Source organism: Squalius cephalus (genome assembly GCF_949319135.1).
Source record: "Squalius cephalus genome assembly, chromosome: 16".
Lineage (NCBI taxonomy): Eukaryota > Metazoa > Chordata > Actinopteri > Cypriniformes > Leuciscidae > Squalius > Squalius cephalus.
In genome coordinates, this window is record NC_137137.1 from 3,899,428 (window position 1) to 3,915,627 (window position 16,200).

Below are 16,200 nucleotides of genomic sequence, written 5' to 3' on the forward strand. Positions count from 1 at the left end.
TAGAGATAGACAGACAGATATACAGATAGACAGACAGATAGACAGACAGACAGATAGACAGACATATAGAGATAGACAGACAGATAGACACAGACATATAGAGATAGACACAGACATATAGAGATAGACAGATATACAGACAGATAGACAGACAGACATATAGAGATAGACAGACAGATAGACACAGACACATAGAGATAGACAGACAGATAGACACAGACATATAGAGATAGACAGACATATAGAGATAGACAGATAGAGATAAATGTACAATGCTGATATAAACGTGCTGAAATCCTGAAAATAATGTTATTTACTTTCAATGACAGTCTATATTTTTATATGCGTATTACGGATGTTGCCCCTAAATTAAAAGACAACATACAATGTCTATATGTACTGCAATAATGACAACCTAAAAACCCACTAGTACGGTTCACAGATCACCAAAACCTAAAATAGCTCAGGCACAGATTCATTTCTGGATGTCCTATTTGTTCCTGATAACCTAAATATGGGGCAGATGTTTAAAGAAAAGTGATTCTACTCTGTATAATCTTCTCTTACCTGCTTTATAATAAAATGACATTTTAATGGATTCTCCTTTGCTGGAAAAATGACCCCAAGAAGTTTAGTTTTTCAGTCTTAAAATTAAGTTTTATTTTTACATTTGGGTTTTACAACTATTAAGATAAAGGGAACATAGTTCTGGGTTTGTTCATATACAGCAGGCCTGATTTCCATGTAAACGCACTCCATTATACAGAATCATTCTGCACCAATCAATCAACAGCTCAAAGACAGTCACATGACTGCATTAACACACTGAATACTGTCAAGGACATGATTTTTAAATTTTCGAAAATTTATATAAAAATATCTAGAGCATTCTTTACCTCATAGGAACCATTCTGTATTAAAAAGCCGCAAATAAAACGACACACATCATAAGATGCCGAAAATCATAAGACATTATAAAACATGCACATCTGCACAAACAATTACTTAAGACTTAAAATATTTGTGTGTCCCTATTAAAAGAGATAAAAAGTCTCCCTTCCCACAAAGACTAATATATTGCATAAAATTAATGCCACAATTAGTTGTACCCATTAGGGACTTAATGTAGGGAATAATGTAGCTATTCGGGAACCCTGCAACTTCAAGTCAATTGCACTTGTGGATAAATGTCAGGCATTAGACTGAGCGTTAGGTGAAGGAAACGTCCTGTTGCACCAGGCCAGAAGGGAGCGATCAGAGCATGAGGTTTTGCACAACTGATTCAGTGTTAATCATGATTATGCAAACTTATTAAACAGGATTTTGTGGGTTGCTTGAGGGTCGTTTTGGTTGCGTGTTCGAGACGTGGAAAAATAACCCAGCAGTGCATGGGGTTTCTGATTAAAGCTAAAACGGACAGATCAAAATGTGCAAAATAAAAAAAAAAAACACCCAAAACAAATACAGTAATACAACTAAAAATCCCTTCTCCGGCCTACAGTGTATCAATTAACGTAATAGAATAATCCAAAGGTTTTTCGTGTACTACAGTGGTTAATATTAAGACTATGAGTTTCAGGAGAGAGGTTGTGCATGGATACCAGATTAGCATGTATCCCGCCTTACTCCTGGAGCTAGGAATGAGGACGAAGCAGTTTGAAATTCCTAATTCAGTTTCTCCTGGAATATGTAAAGGTTATTGACTGTCGCCAGTGCAACAATGTTATCCTGAGGATGCCAGGAGGTGTAGAGGATCTTTCTGCTGAAGTCCAGGCAGTCCACGCCGATCTCGTTCCTCTTGCGTCTGCTCCCCGCACACACACGCCAGGTCTTGAGCGGGAGGCCGGGGGAGCCGCTCTCCCACGAGGCCTCGAGGGTCGCGTCGCGCTGGGCGTCCCGATCGAACATCCGGAAGAAGTTGTTATAGGACCCCGTCATGACCTCACTGAGAATGGAGATGGAAAATAAGAGGGTAATTAGTCAGATCTCTCTCTTTTTTTATATAAGAAAACAAAGTCTTTATGACAATGGCTAAATAAATAAATATATATATATATGTGTGTGTGTGTGTGTGTGTGTATGTATATCTCAGCCAAAAAGCCATTGCTACAAAGTAAAGTACAGTGAACATTTTGGTAAAAAAAATCCAGCCATGTTTTTCGATAACTAAGCTAAGGTAAGAATATTTGAACAATTTTTGTTTTCAAATGTGAATGGAATAAATGTGTAAAATATGGGGTTTAATTTCATTCACTGCATTTCAGCAGTTATTACTGACATTGAATGTTTGGGTCGATAAGATCTTTTAAAAGAAGTCTCTTCAGCCCACCATTTATTTGATCAAAAATACAGAAAAAATAAGAAAGTTAAATTGTGAAATATTATTTAAAATAACTTGTTTTTTAATGTAATATATTCCTGTGATTCAAAGCTGAATTTTCAGCATCATTACTGCAGTCTTCAGTGTCACATGATCCTTCAGAAATTCGAATATGATGATTGGATGATCAAGAAACATTTTTTTTTTTGTGCTTTTTTTAATTAAGATTATAAGATGAATAAAAAGTTCAAAATTACAGCATTTACTTAATCTTTTGTAACATTATAAATGTCTTTCCGGTCACTTTTTTGATCAATTTAATGCATTATCGCTGAATAAAAGTATCAATTTCTTACTGACCCCAAAGGTTTGAATGGTAGTAATAAGTTTATAAATATAAAATTGTTATCTTTAATATCTGCAAAAAATTTCATGTACTTAAGCTTAAAATCAGGATGTTTCTGAAACAGTATTGTGTGTGTCTGTATTTGTTAGTCAAAGATAAAAGCTTGAGTCTGATAAACTGTTCACAGTGATCCGGCAGGGAAGACCCCACAGTGAGAACACACAGCTCATGCCTATTCAAGGTTTGTTTTGCATTTGCTTTCATCATAAACTGAAGATGCTTTAGTCATTAAAAGAATGTGTGGGAGCGTCATAATGATGCAGCACACGAGTCACGTCTCATCTCAGAACATCTCCTCACCTGTCGTCGCCCCCCCAGCAGCACTCAAACTTATCAAAGATGCAGTCGTTCTCGTACAGAGAGCACAGCTTACTCCTGAGATAACCATGAACCTGATGAGAGAGAGAGATCAAAGTCACACAACACACTGATGGTACTTCAGTGCTTCAGATAGAAGGACTTGACAGCAAAGAAACTTGATTATGATTCAGGCCCTGTTTACACCTGGTATCAAGATGTGTTTTGGTCGATCGGATCACAAGTGGATGACGCCCAGTAAATGGGGTGTAAAATGTTTGGAGCTTGTCCACTTTCAACCACTTCCAGAGGTAGTTGAAAACACAATCGAACGGATTCCTTTCGTAGTGTAAATGCTCATGTCAATTGAATTCAATTTAAAAATAAGCCAACGACACAAAATGACTTAACAGCAAAGTCGACCATGCATTCAATTTGGAAACATGACTACTGACGTGCAGACTAATTATTTCTAAAACAATCTGCAAGAGCTCAGAATTTATAATAACTCTAATTGAAATAATATATCATTAATGTAGTGCATCATAAGCCAACTTTTCATAATCCAATTACATCCTGATGGCTTCTCCTTTATTTACTGCTGAATATTCTGAGCCAAAAGAAAAATTATATTTTCAAGGAATGCAAAATCACCACATTAAAATTTGAACAAGAAGTAAATTCCTGATGCCACCTAGTGGTCAATGTTGCTAAATCAGTATTTTGTTTAGAGGAGTAATTCACACAAAAAGCAAATTATCATTTACTAGTTTCAAGCCTCTTTCATGGAAAAGGTGAAACTTTAAAGAATGTCTTGGTTGTTTTTTCCCATGTAATTACAATTAATGTAGAGTCAAGGTTAAAAAGAACACAATCATATTAGAAAATCGGTTCATATGCTGTTTTCCAATTCTTCTGAATTCATAAAATATGTTTGATTTAAGTTGTTACTCGTTAATAATCCAGGGAGTCTTTAACTGCTGCAAGTGGATCATTGAGTCTGGATCGGCACGATACGAGAACGAATCACTCTCAGACTAAAGTCTTGTGAACTGGATCAACCCATGTTATCTTTTACAAAGATCCAATTTAACAGAACGACTGGTTCACAAACTGGGCATTGCAACATTTTATTAAGATGCCAAAGATGAATTTAAAGATAATGAGGGAATATTTAAATACTCAAACAAGGTATGACTTCTAAAAACATGAAATTTAGGTTGTTTTTTTTTTAAACCATTTTTAGCGTAAGTGACTTTAATAGTGCTTTTCTAAATGTAAAATCCCTAGTCCAAATTAATTGCATGAATAAAAGCAGGACATTCTTAATTTCTCATTTAGTGCTGCACAGAATATTTGGAACATGATCATTTTTAGGTGAACTACTCCTATTATTTCTTCCAAGTGTATGACTGCTTTGGTACATCAAAGCTATATGGATTATTACAACATTTGTTTTACAGCAAAAAATGTCCCCCAGTGACAGAAACATCACCTGGTAATAGACCAGTCGCGATTTTTGATTAATCATCCGATTGTGGCTATTCGATCTAATCCCAACTATTTGAGATAATTGTGCAGTTTAAATTTCAAATCACATTTTGCCAAAGCACATAATAATAAAAAAAAAACTGTTGTTAAGTACCAAAGATAGTCAAAGATGCCTTCATACAAAATGAAGGTTTGTGGGTTTAATCAGACTGCATTATATTATATTAATTTTCATACAATTATACATGTATAAATTGTACAAAATTTGTATAAAGATGATTCTCAACTATGTCATGAAAGATATAACGGAATGAATTGTATACTTTATGCAATATGTGGCTAAAATGGCCATAAATGAATATTCCCATTCAATACAATCTATCTATACACTATCTAATTTGCACATTAATGTGTTCTTGGAGCAAAATTTAATGAAAAAAGAAGATAATTATTTCCATATTCACTTGTTGTGTCTCACAAAATGCCTGATAAACATGATTAAAGTCCTGATGTCCTCTACAGTGGACATGTATGAAATCAATGCCCTGTTCTGGAACAGAAAGTCATTTTTTGATTTGAAACCCCATAACATTTTCCTGAGATGTTGGTTTATGAAATACAATTTGAAAAGTAGTCTAATTTAAATTACAATTACAATATATTATCATATTTCCATAAGAGTGCTACATTTGATCACTAAATTAATGTCAGACATTTTTAAAGACCAAGGCGAAGTTGTTTTCATGGTGAAACCTCCAAACATTTGGTATCTCTAAACGGTCCTGAATGTGCTCTTTACAGGACACCCAGGTTGTGACATGTGACATGTATGGTGTCAGAGAAATTCACTAAAATATAATGCCCACTATAGTGGACAAAAGTCTATTCCTGGGTCCCAGGAGGATATAATGTGTTAGGCTTACACTGTGACGTAAACAAAACATATTTAAATCATTAATCACAATTTTTTGGAATGGCAATTAATCGTCAGCACAAAATTCATGATCTCTACAGGCCTACCTGGTATATTTCCACCGGCCGACTCTCCATGTGAAGGTCCCAGATCTTGAGGGTCAGATAATCTCTGGTCATCATGTATCGGCCGCTGTGACTGAACTTGACGTCTGAGATGGATGAGATGATTTCAGAGAAGAAGGACCGTGTGCTGGGGTCCTCGGGTTCCTCAAACACTACACAGAAACACACGATAAATGAGTTCTGAAGGGTTTACTGCTCGATCAGAGAAAGGCAAGTGAAACTTCAGAGACTAACATTTTGAGTGTTGGTCACACAGAGCGGACGCCCGCATGTCACACAGGCGCACTGAGCCCTTGCTGCTGCCGTACACAAACGTGTTGCACTGGAGCGGGTGAAACTCTGAAGCCGTGATCACCTCCGTCAGCTCCTCCATGTTGGCCGGCTTGATGTCAACAATGTCTGAGTCAGTGGTTAAGGGCTAAACTTCAGTAAGACAGTGTATAATATGAGGAATAAACATGAAAATCAATTCAAAGGAAGAGGTACATCACACAATCACCAGTGCTTTGCTAACTAATATGAAACATTCATCAAGATACATTTACTGGAGATGCAAAATGACATGAAATATGAAGTCTTGTTTTCTGTGAAATTGATCAAAATGAAATGAGTTTTGCTTAAAACAAGAACAAATATCTGCAGAAAAATCGACTTGATTCAAAGGGAAACTTTTGATCATTTGTTCTTGTTTTAAGCATAAACTCATTTCATTTTGTTCAAGACTTCATTTTACATGCTTCTCAAGTAAATGTATCAAAGATGTTAAGACTTTTTTTAAAATAAATAAAAAACAGGACAAAAATACTGAGGAAGACATTTTTTTTTTGCATTTCATGCAAAATTTAATACCATACCTTTATGAATTTAAGATTTTCAGCTGATTAAATAACTTTTTAAGACCCGCAGAAAATGATGTTCACAGCGAATGTCACTATAATTTATGTTTGTTTTATACTTATATTTTTCATTCCTGTTCTGTTCTGTATATCATTACATTTATAGTATTTGTTGTTGAGTGAGGGGAACTAAAATGTTTACAGTGTTTATAATGTTTGTATTATTGTTTTATATACCAGTATTTTACATAATTTCTAAATGTAATAATAAAGTGTGACTTACACACCGACACAACTTATCTAGTCAAGTCAAGTCAAGTCAAGTTTATTTATATAGTGCTTTCACAATACCGATTGTATCAAAGCAGCTTCACAGTATTAAATTAAAATAATACATCAATGTTTGTTTCTAGTGGAAAATGTCCACGTTTGGTAATGCTGATCAATAGTATTTTTGATTGATTAATTAAATTAAATATCCCCCAACTGAGCAAGCCAAAGGCAACAGTGGCAAGGAACCGAAAAAAATATATGCTTTTTTTCTCTCAAAGATGGTGAGACTTATCTTTCGGGAAAAAAAATTCATGTGACACTGAATGTAATGGTGCTGAAAATTCAGCTTTGATCACAAGGAATAAATTACATTTTAAAATATATTAAAATAGAATAAGTAATATTTTAAATTGTAATAATATTTCACAATAATACTGTTTTTACTGTATTTTTGATTTAAAAAAAAAATGCAGCCTTGGTGAGCAGAAGAGACTTTCAAAAACATAAAAAACTAAATCTTACTGACAGTGATGCAGGAATAAACAAAAATGTATGAACAGGATACTGAAGCTTCGGTCGGTGAAGTCCAGGTGCCATAGGTTGACCCTGAGGTCATCGGCGGACAGATACGTCTCGTTGTCGCTGTTGACTGAGATGGAGTTGATGTGGTAGGTGTGAGCGTTGGCGTAGACCCGCCGTGGACTCGCCTCCACCATCAGATCCATCGGCTGGAACACGGGAACCTGTGCGGAGCAAAGCGTGTCACTCCAATGGGTTTGTTAATGCATTAACATAATCCTGAGAGTGTGTGAGTCTAAACACACCCGTAGTGTTGTGAGTGATGACGGATGCCTGTAGCGGCCGTCCTCTTCTTTGAGGTTATACCCCTCTGGTCTCTTGTCTCGTTCACTGATTTTCCAGAGCTTGATGGTTTTATCTGTATGCAATAAAATAATGAATCATTGGCTACATGTATAAATGTGCCAGTGTTAAACTAAAACAATTTTCAGTAATTGAACTAAAGCTCAAATAAAATATAAATATTGGATGAAAAACCTAAAAGAAAATGAGAAATGTTATCTTGGGAAATGAACTTTAAGTTCAACCTGAAGGACTAAAATGACTTTAAAACTAAATAGAATTATAAAAACGGAATAAAAATGACAAATGCATGTAACAAAATTATTACAACTTTTGAAATTAAAATAAAGTTAATTCAAAATACTAATAAATAATAGTATCGAAGTAATACTAAAATAACACTTCGGGTCATTGACGAATAAGGGTTTTAAAAGTGTAAAAAAATAGAATGGAGATATAACTATATTTGAAACCATTTTTTTAGTTTACCTATGTGTTAACAATAAGATTTTGTGGTTTGTACAATCAATTAACACTGTTTTTTGTCATTTTTTACAAAATGTCACCAAAAAAGTCATTCGGTTTAACCACTGATTTGAAAGTTAAAAACTGATTTGACATTGATGTTGAGATAGTATATAGTGTGTACCACAGAAGAAATATTAAAACAAATATTATCACTGATCTCATAAATGTAATCATTTATTGGACTACCCTAAACACTCCAACATATTCAAGTAAAACATTGCACAGGGAAAGGAGAAAAGGGGAAATGTCAAAAAAGAGCCTTATCTGCTTTATATTTGTATTATTGTAGTTCCTTTAGTTATTAAAAACAATATTATTCCATTTAAATATTTACTATATCGGTTTTACCGAATGACCTTTTGACACCTTCAAAATCTTTAAAATACATTTATATGTAGTAAAATATCATTAAAACCTTTTGGATTCAGTAAAAGAGATCAAGTTGTACTACCTTACATATTTTGGATGTTATATATTTGTTTTTTTATTATTATTAAGGCCTTTGGACAAAAAAAATGACCCGTCATGTCATTGACCCCTTCACTTCATCGGTTAGCTCACCGTTTGTCGACAACAGGAAGTGTGCAGCATTTTTCTGAGGAAGCCAGCGGATCTTGTTGATCTTTTCCTCGATTTCCAGACTCTTCAGATAGTCGAACTCTGGCTCGTGACTCTGGAACGTGCTGTAGACGTTATACTCCGCATGGCACTGTGGCAGGTTCTTACTCTGACAGGACACAGAAATACCACATGTAAGGGATAAAACACAGCTAGGTGTGCATTACATGATTTTAATGCACAGCCGTGGATTTTCCTGCTTATACCAAGGTTAAGGGCCGGGTCCACTTCATTTTCTGTGTCTCAAACACGTTTGAGCTTCTGCAAGAACCAATGAGGTTCATTCTCGTGTTACGCAGCACGTTTGAGCTTCTGCAGGAACCAATGAGGTTCATTCTCGTGTTACGCAGCACGTTTGAGCTTCTGCAGGAACCAATGAGGTTCATTCTCGTGTTACGCATCACGTTTGAGCTTCAGCGAGAACCAATGAGGTTCATTCTCGTGTTACGCATCACGTTTGAGCTTCTGCAAGAACCAATGAGGTTCATTCTCGTGTTACGCATCACGTTTGAGCTTCTGCAAGAACCAATGAGGTTCATTCTTGTGTTACGCAGCACGTTTGAGCTTCTGCGAGAACCAATGAGGTTCATTCTCGTGATACGCAGAACGTTTGAGCTTCAGAAAGAACCAATGAGGTTCATTCTCGTGTTACGCATCACGTTTGAGCTTCAGCAAGAACCAATGAGGTTCATTCTCGTGTTACGCAACATGTTTGAGCTTCAGTAAGAACCAATGAGGTTCATTCTCGTGTTACGCATCACGTTTGAGCTTCAGCAAGAACCAATGAGGTTCATTCTCGTGTTACACAGCACGTTTGAGCTTCTGGGAGAACCAATGAGGTTCATTCTCGTGTTACGCATCACGTTTGAGCTTCTGCAAGAACCAATGAGGTTCATTCTTGTGTTACGCAGCACGTTTGAGCTTCTGCAAGAACCAATGAGGTTCATTCTCGTGTTACGCATCACGTTTGAGCTTCTGCAAGAACCAATGAGGTTCATTCTCGTGTTACGCAGCACGTTTGAGCTTCTGCGAGAACCAATGAGGTTCATTCTCGTGTTACGCATCACGTTTGAGCTTCAGCGAGAACCAATGAGGTTCATTCTCGTGATACGCAGAACGTTTGAGCTTCAGAAAGAACCAATGAGGTTCATTCTCGTGTTACGCATCACGTTTGAGCTTCAGCAAGAACCAATGAGGTTCATTCTCGTGTTACGCAACATGTTTGAGCTTCAGTAAGAACCAATGAGGTTCATTCTCGTGTTACGCAGCACGTTTGAGCTTCTGGGAGAACCAATGAGGTTCATTCTCGTGTTACGCAGCACGTTTGAGAATCTGCGAGAACCAATGAGGTTAATTCTCGTGTTACGCAGCACGTTTGAGCTTCTGCGAGAACCAATGAGGTTCATTCTTGTGTTACGCAGCACGTTTGAGCTTCTGCAAGAACCAATGAGGTTCATTCTCGTGTTACGCAGCACGTTTGAGAATCTGCGAGAACCAATGAGGTTCATTCTCGTGTTACGCATCACGTTTGAGCTTCTGCGAGAACCAATGAGGTTCATTCTTGTGTTACGCATCACGTTTGAGCTTCTGGGAGAACCAATGAGGTTCATTCTCGTGTTACGCATCACGTTTGAGCTTCTGGGAGAACCAATGAGGTTCATTCTCGTGTTACGCAGCACGTTTGAGAATCTGCGAGAACCAATGAGGTTCATTCTCGTGTTACGCAGCACGTTTGAGCTTCAGCAAGAACCAATGAGGTTCATTCTCGTGTTACGCATCACGTTTGAGCTTCAGCAAGAACCAATGAGGTTCATTCTCGTGTTACGCAACATGTTTGAGCTTCAGCAAGAACCAATGAGGTTCATTCTCGTGTTACGCAGCACGTTTGAGAATCTGCGAGAACCAATGAGGTTCATTCTCGTGTTACGCAGCACGTTTAAATTAATCAAAAAGATCTTCATTTATGTTTCGAAGATGGACGAAAATCTTACGGGTTTGGAACGACATGAGGTTAAGTAATTAAAGACAGAATTTTCATTTTTGGATGAGCTATGCCTTTAGGGTTAATACTAGACAGAAATTCAGGTGATACTTAAAAAAAAAAAAAAATTCAGTTAAACAGCCTCTGAATAAAACCGTTGCCTACGAATAAGAAATATTGATCAGAGTTTAAATATATTATTAGCTCTTTAAACACAGCTTACATGCAAAAAGCAGTTGCTAGCAAGCGGCAAGCTCAAACTGGACGGACATTTCAGGGATAGGGTACATTCATTCAACTTATTACACGGTATTTCACCACATAAATAATTATGAGGGTAAGAGATATTGATTTGAGATGAAACTGTTTTAAAATCGTACTTGTTTGTTATATTATAATTAGAGGTGGGCATAGATTAATTTTTTTCATCTAGATTAATCTAGATTAATTTTGAAATTAATCTAGATTAAAATGGCTCATTTGAATTCTGACGAAGGCATTCAGAATATGTGTGCTACCCAAATAATGACTATAAAAGTAAGTCTTTGAGAACGGGTTTCTCAAGCCAGGTGGCGCATTAGACCAGGGGCTCATCTCCTGTTTCCAAAATGCATCACAAACTGCTTGAGAAAGCTGTTCTACTCATAGACTTTAAAAGGTTACTACTGTACTGTTACCGTCCGTAGGCAACATTAGGTAGGCCTATGTTATTATCAACTACTATAGGCTATCAATTAGGGATGGGCGATATGGCCTAAAATCCATATTATGATATACATTGCAGCCTCTTGCGATAACGATATATATTATAATAAAACCATTTCAGAACAGGTTACACAGACCCTGCTAAACAACTGCTAAATGTTTTTTGTTTTTTTTAAAGGGTGTATGTAGTTTTGAGAACATATATTGTGCAAAACTGTAAGTATACAACATAATTTTGCAGATAAATAAAATGTAAGTACACTAGCTGCAGAGACTTAAGTAGGTCTAATGTTTATTATGGCTTGGAGCTTATGAAACCCCAAATTTAAAATTAGAATATTGTCTAACCGATGTCTTTTCAGTTAAAAAAAAAAAACACAACAACGATTCTTAAAATCGGGCGCAGACAGAGATTATGTGCTACACCACTAAGATATATTGGGAATAATACGCGCACGCTGGTATTCAGTGATATCATGTTTCGTTTTGAATTTGAGGTGGTAGAACGGATTAGTCGTGTGTTAACTTACCGAACTGTGACCCCACACACTCTGTCTATAGTTTGCTGCTGCTCGTCGGGCGGCTTAAATCCGAACCAAGTCCAAATAATGGATGTTGCACGGATCTTTTTCACCAGCTTTCACTTTCAGCCGTGTTTACTTAAGATGACGATGAATATGATGCGTTGCAGCCGGGTGTACCTCGCGGCCGCGGGTAGATTGCGTCATCATAGCTTGTGTAGTATAGAGTAGTTCCCAACCCAACTTTGAGAATAGATTAACGGCGATATTTTTTTTATCGCGCGATAAGAGTCTCGCGTTAACGCAGCACGTTAACGCCGATAACGGCCCACCACTAATTATAATCCATTACAGTGTACAAAACAATCGTAAGAAAGAGTGAATCTGCAATACCGGATGACATAATTAAATAACTATACAAAAAATATTGATTTGAATTTGAATATTTCATTAGCTCACCAAATGCAAAACTTCCACGAGGAACAACCGTTCCTAGCAAGCGTAAAGCGCCAACTTCAGTTACCCAGTTATTATTACTGTTTACCGGTTATTATAGGGGGATAAAATATTGCTGGATGGTGCGATTAACCAATCAGAATCAAGTATTCCACAGAGCCGTGTAATAATGGTACACAAGTAACGCTAAAGTACCACTGCGTTGCATATTATTAAAGGAATAATCCATCCATAAAAGCTTTTAATATTGCATATTCAAACTCGTGAGAACCAATAACATTCTGTATGTTGCCAGGGTTGAATATGGCCTTCTTTTGCATTTTGAATAACAATTTCAAGCCCATTTATGCTCCACCCTTTAACTGTTCTGCGTAATGACCAGTAATCCATCTCACCTCTTGCTCTTGCTGGAAGATCACTATTCTTCCGCCCCGGTCTCCTGTGGCCAAAAGCTCCCCAGAATGATTGAACTCCACCGCAGAAATGATGTCAGCTGCAACACACACACACACAAAGACACAATAATGAATAATTGACAAGATCAACTATGAGACCATATTGTTTCTCTGAATGTTTCTGAGAATATAAGTGACTCTTGTATTTGTGCGTGTGTGGGCGGGCGCATGCAGAGCCTGGCATTAAAAGCATCTCAGGCATCTGCACACGCAGTGCCATCCAGCAACCCCCCATCCCAGCATTCCCCAAGAATAACAATCTCTCTCTCTTTCTGTCTGTCTGTCGTATTATTGTGACGGGCAACAGTGTGGTGCTGGGCTGTGCCATGTTCTGACTCAACCCAGAGAACAAATCCTTTATGTTTACAACAATTTAACCTCATATATAAATATTAATAAACATATCGAAACACATTTTGACACGAACGGTCCGAATTCACAACTGAAACGCCACTAAATTTCCAAAACTGTTACAGAACATCATTCTCAGAGCTCTTGAAGTTTAATTCAGAATTACTTTCTAAATTATTTGATAAATATAGCACTCAAAAACGGCACTTTGTAGCTGATAGAATATTTTATAGTAAATAAATTATATACAAATCTCTCTCTGTATATATATATTATTATTTCCACTTGTCATGTTACATTTCATTTTAAATGCCAAGTTTTCACAGATTTCCATAAATATTTAATGGATATGAATCACACTTTTACAATTTGCTCAAGTGTATCCATGACCATTTTTTGACCGTTTGCATAATGAATACTCATGAAAGATTTATAAATTCTAGTGCTGTCAAATCGATTAATCGTGATTAATCGCATCTAACATAAACATTTTTGTTTACATAATATATGCGTGTGTGTATATATATATTATATGTGTGTGTGTGCATGACATGTGTCTGTCTGTATATATACATACATATACATATACACACAGACGTATATATATAGTGGTATATATATATATATATATATATATATAATAAGATTTATGCACACAAATATATTATGTAAACAAAAACTTTTATGTTAGATGCGATTAATCGATTTGAAAGCACTAATAAATTCGTTTTTACTTTTCTTTATCTTTTACTGTCTTTGGTCATTAAGTTTATGATATAACATGATATATTTCTCTTTTAATAAAATTCAGGACCAAAGATGTTAAAAGATATAGAAAAATAATAACAACAACTTCATTACAATACTACAGATTTGTTAACTGGGATAATATCCAGCACTGTCACAAAAAAATGATACTGAGAAGAAGCTTTGAAGATCCTGTGTTAATTTATTATGGTTTTACAGCAGTAACTGGGGTGTTTTGGGGTTGTGGTTTTCTTGTGGTGTCAGGGATGTGTCTTACCTTCAGCTACATCATCATCTACGGCTCCTTTGACCTGGGACAGACACCAGCGGCTCTGGCCGTCTCCATCTCCTGGAACCGAAGACAAATTCACACTGTATGTCCAACACGAGGACCACATTAAAACCCCCCTAATCTGTGTCCACTTCAACAAACAGTTCTGATCGAGAAATCTTCATGAAACACAGACATATCCAGTGAGTTCACATGGATTTGAGAACGAGCTGTTGATCAGGACTGTGTCCAGCAGTGTGTGCCAAACATCTGAGCACAGCAGCATCAAACATCTGACGATCTACACACATGCATCAGACACAGAGGTGGGACCTTATTTCTGCTTCACCATGACTCGCAATTCAGAGCAGATTTAAATCACAATCAACATACACACATTTAACAATCTCCAAGCATTGCAGACCACAAAATGTGTCGGAATATCAGCTTTACTTTCTAAGCGACGCAATACACCGCATAACATTACGTGACTGCATGAATCATATTTAATATAGCGAAATTAAAGTTGCTCATATATACCGTCCATGCTGGGCTGGATCTGAATCAGTCCTGGGCCTGTTTATTTTTCGATGTTGATTTCAAGCGTCTTTTCCTCTGACTCGGTTACTTCATAAAGATATTTTAACAAGAGAATGTTTGTTTTCTTAACACAGTGCTGGAATACGGTTTGATTTCATAATTCCCTCCGTACAGAAGCGTGTTTAGCTCTTCTATCATTCCGCACACACGCGCTGGTTGTGCGTGATCCGGTGACGTCACGACTCACGCAAAGAAGGCGAAGCCCGACAGCGACCTCGCGCGGTCACCATCCAAAAACACATTGTTTTTTTTTAGATATATACTTAAAGGGATAGTACACCCTTAATGAAAAGTCTGTCATCATAGATATGGATGATATTGAGTTGTTCCAAACCTGTATGAATTTCTTTCTTCTGCTGAACATACCATATTTTGAAGAATATGGGTAAGCAAACTGTTGTGTTGAACCATTGACTTCCATAGTAGGGGGTAAAATACTATGGAAATCTATATGGCCCCCACAGCTGTTTGGATCAGGGGGGCAGCGTTTCGTAAAACATTGAAGCTTCCCCGGGCGCCACCATTGATTAGCGAACCCCCACCTGCTGTTAGCATTCTGTTGACTCCCATTCATTTTGGCATCACTTTGACAGCGAATAACTTTACATCTGAGGCGTTTAAAGACTACATTTGTCCATTATTTATTTCTAAAGAAACACGAAAATGTATAAAAGACTCCATTACCTTGTATCTTACGTTATGGCCCCGTAGAAGCCGTTTTTGTAAAAATAGGCTAACGATTGCGTCATAACCACGCGACTATCTGTCGAGAGGTTACCGTATGGACAGGAGGAGAAGCTCATGGGCAATCGGGGGGACGTGGAGGCAAAATGACAAAATAATTCATCAGAATACTTAGCAAAAGTTGCTCCTGCTCCTGCTCATGGACACCTCCTACTCACACTCTCCGTCTCTGCAAGTTTCGGAAGGGAATGATTCAGATTTCGCTTGGCACAGCTACTAGAAGACAGACGGGTTGCTCACGTCACATCTACGTCGTCAAGCTCAGTTTGAGTCTGCGCAGTACGCTCAGCCATCAGGAAGTGAGTGCTTCTAATTGGCTTCACTTTTCTCCGTTGAATCCAATGGGGTCGCTGTGTCCATTTCTTTTACTGTCTATGGTTTGGATGAACTGGACCTTCAAGTCGTGATGACAATTTGTAGGCCAAAACGGAAGGTTTTACGATATACTAATAGTTGAGTTAAAAAGAAATTAATAATAATAATTATTTATGTGGGAATCTTTTGGTATCTCACGATTCGATTCTTGAGGTCATGAATAGAGCTCTCGGATTTCATAAAAAAAATCTTAATTTGAGTTCCGAAGATGAACGAAGGTCTTACGGGTTTGGAACTAAATGAGGGTGAGTAATAATGACAGAATTTTAATTTTTGGGTGAACTATCCTTAATGAAACGAAACGGATGGCAACAGTTTATGAGGCT

The 16,200-nt window shown here is 37.0% G+C and overlaps 1 protein-coding gene across 2 annotated transcripts; it reads right to left on the minus strand.

Annotated features, from left to right (window-relative positions):
* Window positions 1-639: 639 nt before the first annotated feature.
* ppp2r2aa (protein phosphatase 2, regulatory subunit B, alpha a) lies at window positions 640-14,953 on the minus strand. 2 transcript variants are annotated; one of them, XM_079897448.1, is made up of 10 exons: window positions 14,696-14,944; window positions 14,162-14,456; window positions 12,727-12,824; window positions 8,612-8,777; window positions 7,486-7,598; window positions 7,227-7,404; window positions 5,787-5,951; window positions 5,535-5,704; window positions 3,027-3,118; window positions 640-1,945 (listed from the first exon to the last, which is right to left on the minus strand). In XM_079897448.1, the coding sequence occupies exons 2-10, from the start codon at window positions 14,280-14,282 to the stop codon at window positions 1,666-1,668; spliced, it is 1,383 nt and encodes a 460-aa protein (XP_079753574.1). In that variant the 5' UTR covers window positions 14,283-14,456; window positions 14,696-14,944; the 3' UTR covers window positions 640-1,665. The 2 variants fall into 2 exon arrangements, with proteins under 2 accessions (XP_079753574.1, XP_079753575.1); XM_079897449.1 differs by having other exon boundaries at window positions 641-1,945; window positions 14,162-14,233; window positions 14,696-14,953.
* Window positions 14,954-16,200: the final 1,247 nt, after the last annotated feature.